This window comes from Pygoscelis adeliae, unplaced genomic scaffold (assembly GCF_000699105.1).
Source record: "Pygoscelis adeliae isolate BGI_AS28 unplaced genomic scaffold, ASM69910v1 Scaffold186, whole genome shotgun sequence".
Lineage (NCBI taxonomy): Eukaryota > Metazoa > Chordata > Aves > Sphenisciformes > Spheniscidae > Pygoscelis > Pygoscelis adeliae.
The window spans coordinates 2,861,244-2,868,572 of NW_008825071.1; the positions used below are offsets into that span (position 1 = coordinate 2,861,244).

General features: G+C 43.0%; 1 protein-coding gene across 1 annotated transcript in view; it reads right to left on the reverse strand.

Annotated features, from left to right (window-relative positions):
- Nucleotides 1-7,329, reverse strand: part of F13A1 (coagulation factor XIII, A1 polypeptide) — a 61,077-nt gene that overhangs the window by 17,370 nt on the left and 36,378 nt on the right. Inside the window, exon 8 of the mRNA XM_009326530.1 lies at nucleotides 4,946-5,084. Within this exon, the coding sequence (XP_009324805.1) occupies nucleotides 4,946-5,084 (139 nt within the window). The remainder of the gene's footprint in view (nucleotides 1-4,945; nucleotides 5,085-7,329) is intronic.

Genomic DNA, 7,329 nt, shown 5'->3' on the forward strand with positions numbered 1-7,329 from the left:
GCCAGTGGGACATTCCATACCATGGGACGTCATGCTCAGTACATAAACTGGGGAAAGCTGGCCGGGGGGGGCGCTGATTGGGGACTGGCTGGGCATCGGTTGGCGGGTGGTGAGCAATTGCACTGCGTATCACTTGCTTCGTGTATTATTATTATTATTACATTATTATTATTATTATTATTATTATTTTATTTCAAGTATTAAACTGTTTTTATCTCAACCCACGAGTTTTTCTCACTTGTGCTCTTCCAATTCTCTCCCCCATCCCACCTGGGGGGCGGGGAGTGAGCGAGCGACTGTGTGGTGCTCAGTTACCGACTGAGGTTAAACAACGACAATGAGAATGGACAGAAAGACATTGCTTGTAAAGCACGTGAGCATTAATGAAAGGAGGATGAGGGGAACACTTCCCTCTCCAAAATGTAGCAGAAACTTCTCTCAGGTAGAAGTGAGCACAGTGGAGGTGCTGGCTTCCCAGCCATAATTTGTTAAACTGATTCTCTAGTTCTTGTATTCTACAGCAAGCCTGAGACATTAAAGAAAGCAAGAATGGCTATACAGATCAATGTAGTGACCATTAAATATTTACAGAGATAATTACAAATAGACTAAACAAAGCAATGGGGAAATTAATAAAAGATGACCAGGTGGGTTTTATGCCTGGAAGACAATTTAAGAAGGGTACTTCGTATTGCTTATGAGACAGGCACATGCTGGAAACAGCTGCTGCCCTTTCATTAGCTAATAAGCTCAGGCATTGGGGTTGAGAAAGACACTGATAACATTATTGAAAAATTAGAGAACAGCGAGCTGGAAGTGAATGGGAGAGCAGAGGTCTCAGAAGGGCTTTCTCCATGGGCCTAGACATGGATGAACCCCCTGGGGTCAGGTGACTTCGAGCAAGTTTCTGCTGAGTTACTGACATCAGTCTGCTTGGATCTCACAGTAGGAGTGAGTCTTGATTCCCATCCAAGAGAAATATTCTTTAAGTGTCTTTATATCATCATTAAGAAAGACAAGAAGAACAAACTAAGGGGACAGAGGCAGTACTGATGGGCCCAAATCCGGCCAGCTTTATAAAAATAACTTTTTGCAAAGTCTGTAATTTTGTATATGTGTTCTGTTGTTGTAGTTGTTTCCTATCCTGAGGGAGAAGATGATCTTTAATAAAAATAAATAAATGTCAGATAACATTCAGAGGGAGTTTGATTGGACTAAAAATCCTGGCTCCAAGTATCCCTGAAGTCTGAGAGTATTTAAAACCTGAAGACAGATCAGCTCCAGCAGTACAAGGCAATAGAAATGATATATTGAAAAAGGGCTTTGCTTCCAGTTTTCAGGAGATTATAAATAAAAGTGAGAAATACATTTTAAAAAATCATTATAAATACCTTGAGCTTGTCCTCTTAAAAAAAAAAAAAGAAAAGAAAGAAAAGAAAAGAAATAAAGGAGACATTAAAAATAAAATCAAGGTTAAGACACAAGACATTTAAAGTCGGCATGTGGGCTACCATGGAGTGTTACAGAGTAATGAAGAGAAAGGACACAGAGGAGAAATGAAAAGTGTGTGTAATATATTAAGTCATGCCCAAAGGGTTATGTGCACCATGTACTAATAAATGCACCAGGAGGATAAAAGGATGAACAAGGCAGTTCAAAAAGTAATCAAGCCAAAGAAAAGCAAATGTAGGATGGGAGGATGAAATGCTAGTGTGAAGTTGCATATGGATTTCAGTGGAGCAAGGATGATTTTGGATGATCTGTCCCTGTCCCAAAAGAATGGAAAAAAAACAGAGCTGAATTAAAAAGTCTTGGGAAACAGCTGGGAGAAGGAGGGGTAGGGAAGTAAAAGGAAATGTCAAAAGCAGGTGAAAGTTGTTTCATAGATCAGGTTAGGGGAAGGAGAGAAGAAGAGATGTGACAGTGAAAAGTCTGAAGCGTGGCAATGATCCATTACTGGGTGTATATGGACTGAGCAGTGAGGCGGCCAGTCACTGCTTCTTGTTTCACATCATTTATAGGCAGTGGAGGTTTCAGAAGAGTGACTGTTCCTCTACCGCACTGTGAGCCATAGAAGGACCAGCCCCATGAGACGTACTGAGGTCCTGCTGTCACATAGACCAGATGCAGCTTAGCAAACTGGGAACCCCCAAGGACCCTGACAGGAGGGAACAGGCAAAGAGCAGGACCACAACCCTGACTTCAGAAGAGTAGGCTTTGGCCTGTTTAAGGTCCTGCTTGGAAGAATCCCATGGGAGGCAGTTCTGGATAGAAGATGGGTCCAGGAGAGCTAGTTGTTTTTCAAGGGTCACCTCCTCCAAGCTTAAAAGTGGTCCCTCCCTATGTGCAGGAAATCAACCAAAAATAACACAAGGCCCACATGGTGAACAAGGTGGTCCCAACTAAACTCAAACATAAAAAAAAAAGTGCACAAGAGGTGGAAGTAGGCACAGGTGACCAGAGGGAATATAGAGACACTGTCTGAGCATGCAGGGACAGGTTTAGGAAAGCCAAAACCCAGATCAAACCGCGTATCTCAAGGGACGTGAAGAGCAGTAAGAAAGGCAAGTACATCAGTATCAAAACGAAGACTATGGAAAATGCAGATCTGCTGCTGAATGGGGCAGGGGACCTGGTGGCAAAGGACTAAGAAAAGGCCAAAGTATTCAATGTCTCCTTTGCTTGGTTTTTACTGCTAATATTTGCCCTCAGGCATCACGGCCCCTGAGACGAGTGTGGAAGTTTGGAGTAATGAAAATTTACCATCTGTAGAGGAGGAACAAGTTAGAGAATATTTAAACAAACTGGACACACAGAAGTCCAATGGGTCTGATGGGATGGTCCCAAAAGGGCTGAGGGAGCTGGCCAATGTCACTGTAAAACCACTCATATCTATCTTTGAAAGGTCATGGTGACTGGGGGAGGTTCCTAAGGACTGGAAGTAAGCAAGTATCACTCCTTTTTTCAAGAAAGTGAAGAAGGAGTACCCAGGGAACTACAGGTGAGACTTGTCAGCCTCACCTTGATCCCTGGGAAGGTTATAGAGCAAATTCTTCTTGAAAACATTTCCAAACATATTAAGGACAAGGTGCTTGGCAGTAGTCATCATGGATTTACAAGGGGCCAGCCGTGCCTGAGCAACCTGATAGCCTTCTGTGATGAAATGAATGACTAAGTGGACAAGGGGAGACCAGAGCATGGGGGTTGGTTTCTCTTTTGACTTTAGCACCATCTCCCAGAACATCCTCATAGACAAACCATTGAAGTATAGACTAGATAAGTGGACAGTAAGGTTTATTGAAAACTGGCTGAACTGCTGGGATCAGAGGGTTGTGATCATTGGTGTGGACTCCAGCTGGAACCTAGTGACTAGTTGTGTACCCCAAGGGTCGATAGTGGGTCCAATACTCTTTAACATCTTCATTAATGACCTGGATGATGAGACCTACTACACCCTCAGCAAGTTTGCTGATATAGAAAACTGGAAGGAATGGCTGATACGCTAGAGGCAGTACACGAGGAGAGGCTGAGAGAGCTGGGACTGTTCAGTGTGGAGATGGGAAGGCTCAATAGGATCTTATCCATGTGTATAAATGCCTGGTTAGGGAGTCAGGGGGAAGAAGACAGAGCCAGACTCTTCCCAGTGGCCCCCAATGACAGGACAAGAAGCACTGGGCACAAATTGAAACACAGGAAATTCTGTCTGAACATCAGGAAACACTTCTTTACTGTGGGAGTGGTTGAGCAGTGACACAAATTTCCCAGAGAGATTGTGGAGTGTCCGTCCTTGGAGGTATTCAAAACCCAACTGGACACAGCCCTGAGCAACCTGCTCTAGCTGACCCTGCTTTGAGCAGGGGGGGTTGGATGACTTCCAGGGGTCCCTTCCAGTCTTGACTATTCTGTGATGCTGTGATACAAGCTTCAGTTGTAAATGAACCTAATTGTTTTCCTTAGATTCCCTCTTGGTAGCAGATTATGGAAATCACATAAAAGAAGTTACAGCAACAGGTTCAGTCATTTCCTCCACCACAGGATGGGTTTATTAGTTTTAATAGAAAGACTTCCAGAGATTAAGTTGTTAATGAAACATGCTGATGAGCAGCTATGCTGATGAGTTGAAGACATCATTGACACAAATCAGGTATATTAACCCTGAATAGGACAAGTATCTCCTGAATATAGGAATATATACAGAGGTCACATTCACTGCTTCACTCTGAGGAGGAGATGCTTGAGGCCCAATAACCCACACATAATTTCTACAGAACAGAGCATATAATCAATATGTGCTACACTTCTGTCAGACAGGAGACAGTGAGAGTTTGAGGAGGAAGTTAGAACACTGTTTTCTCCAAAAGAATATGTAGACTCCATTTCTTGTTCCTAGGGAGTTTTCTTTTTATAAATCTGGCAATAGCACTTCAGTAACTTGTATGATACCTTGGCTTGTTTCTTTTTCAGCTGAACTGGATTTATTTTGGAAAGTACCTATTTGCAACAGTGACTGCATGTACACAATGTAAAACCAGCCTACAAATATGGGAACTGGGCAGAAGCAGGACAATAAGGGCGTTTTTCCATAGATATTGAGGTATCCCTTTGAGCCTGGCTCCAGACTGATGGAAGCGCCCATTCTACCTCTTTCCATTTTTAGAAATGGCCTGGTCCTAAGGAGCACAAACCCATTCCAGCTCTCCTCCAGTGTGCTTAAATGTGCACTATACCAAATGGTAACATTAGTAGTGGGATCCCCTAGGGTACGTCTCTTTACATGACAAGAACTTCATGTTAGTCAGCCTACTAACAATCCATTCATTCTGTTTTACATAAGGTAACAGTGTTCTTCAATGCACAGAGAAATAAATAAACCACAGGCATTGCTGTCATGTTTGTTACTACTTACATAGTTGACACATTAAAGGCATTTGCCAGGAGAACTCACCAGACAGAGTCTTTTGTAAGTTTGGTGTCCACTTCCCCTTTGTCATCCAGAAAGAAGTCCAACTGTAAATTGGCATTGTTATCATGGGCAGAAGAATAGTTGGTAACGAGTCTTGCAGGTATCCCCAGGCACCTCAGAACTGTGGCAAAGAGAGAAGTGTGATGAGGGCAAAATGAAGAGTGAGCTCATGGATGACAGGATGAGTAGGGAGAAACTATTAATAACTAGAATAAAACGGAAAAACCCAGTCAAATCAACCCAAATAATTCCTCCTATCTGCCTTTATATAGAATATGTTAAATATTTTATCCAGTCCCAAAATGATGAGCATTCAAGATATGTGATGGTATAATGGTTATAACCTAAGCAGCTGATTACCAATAGTTTTAGAATAGTCTTGCATAGTGACCACACTGTAGCTCTCCAGGGCAAACCTGGATGCAATGGGTCCACTGCATGACCAAATGCAGTATAAAGAAAAATAAGTTTAAGCTTGCAAGAAATGCAAAATATATTAGGTCTCCTAGTGTCAGTAACCCAGGAGAATCATGAGACTGTGCTAAATGGAAAATTAATAGAAAGTGTCTCCTTTTAGTTGATTTGGAGTTTTCCTGTTTGACATTTGCCATCAGAAGGGATCTGGAGAAAACAAAGAATAAAGCAGAAAATTATTGTAAACAAGGGGTAAAAGCTGCATTACTTGCAGGTGAAATGTCAGAGTTAGAGAGTCTGAACAAAATACGTTACATAATTTGTATTTATTGCTAATTAATAGTTTTTTGGAGTCAACAGTCCCTTCCCTTAAAGGATCTTATGAAAGGAGGATCCAAAAAAAAAAAAAAAGCCCCTACCCCTAAATTGCAGACCATCACAATGTAGCACTAATGGCTCTTCTTCCCGTTTGACAAGTGGTAAATTTGGGATATGTGGAAACGCTATGGCTACATCTGAAGTGTAGTAGTGCATCATTAGGCATCTGTGTGTGTGGTGCACCCTGGCTGATAAATAGGCATGGAGCATGGCTATTATAGCCCCCAGGGGGTAGTGGGGCTGCAGGGTGACACATCATTTTAGCTTCTCCAGATGAAGTATTTTGTCTCTCAGTCAGAAAAAGTTCCTGTTTTCTGATTTAGGAGCAACATGGTTCCACAGAAAACAGAGGTTTTTTTCTGGAAAGGGAAAACATTTTTATTGAAAATCCTATTTAAAAATAGTTCTGATGCTGCAATGTTGAATAGCCCTTGCTGCTACTGCTGGGTTTTGTATATTCATTAGTGTCACTACTGTGACTCCCAATAAAGTGTAACGCTGCACATTCATTTCAAGTTCCTGGATGACAAATTACCTGGATGCATCCAATACCGTATGTACCTATTGATTAAACTTAATTCAAGTGCCCTCCCAGGCTTCCAGCACATGAGCCATCAGGGCTCATTGGAAATAATTTGTCTGACAATTTCAAGATTAATGACCATTTTTCAGAATGTTTTAGCATTTTTAACGGATGACTAGCTAGAGTATACAATATAGTAACCTTGGGAAGCTGGACTGGTCACAACGATAAAATATTGGCAGCTGAGAAAGACACAAAATGAGCTCAAAACAACCCTTTTAGTTGCACATGGCTGTTCAGACCTTTGCTGTCCTCTCTGTGCAGTGGTCAGCAGCTGGATGTGTCAGTGACTATGTATCAGATCAGCCACATTGTCATTTCATAATGCTCAACAAACTTTATACTTCAGCAATCCTTGCAGCAGTACAAAGTACCAGGTCTCTGACTTGACTAACTTAGTCAGCAAACCGAGTCTAGTTTTGCCCCAGATAAATACGCCTCTCCATTTAACACAGCAGGCTCCAGGTCTCCACTGCCTCACCCCAGTTTCACAGTGGCCTGCAGGCAAAATACTGCGCAGTGGTGATTCAGGGCCAGTGCGGGGGGAAGGTGGGAGAACTGGTATGTGTGTCTGTGATCTTTTTGTCTGTGGCTGAGACAGGTGTACTCTTTGCTGGGTAAAAAACTGGCTGGACGGCTGGGCCCAGAGAGTTGTGGTGAATGGAGTTCAATCCAGTTGGCGGCCGGTCACGAGCAGTGTTCCCCAGGGCTCAGTTTTGGGGACGGTCTTGTTCAATATCTTTATCAATGATCTGGAGGAGGGGATCGAGTGCACCCTCAGTCAGTTTGCAGACGACACCAAGTTGGGCGGGAGTGTTGATCTGCTCGAGGGTAGGAAGGCTCTGCAGAGGGACCTGGACAGGCTGGATCCATGGGCCGAGGCCAATTGTATGAGATTCAACAAGGCCAAGTGCCGGGTCCTGCACTTTGGCCACAACAACCCCATGCAGCGCTACAGGCTTGGGGAAGAGTGGCTGGAAAGCTGCCTGGC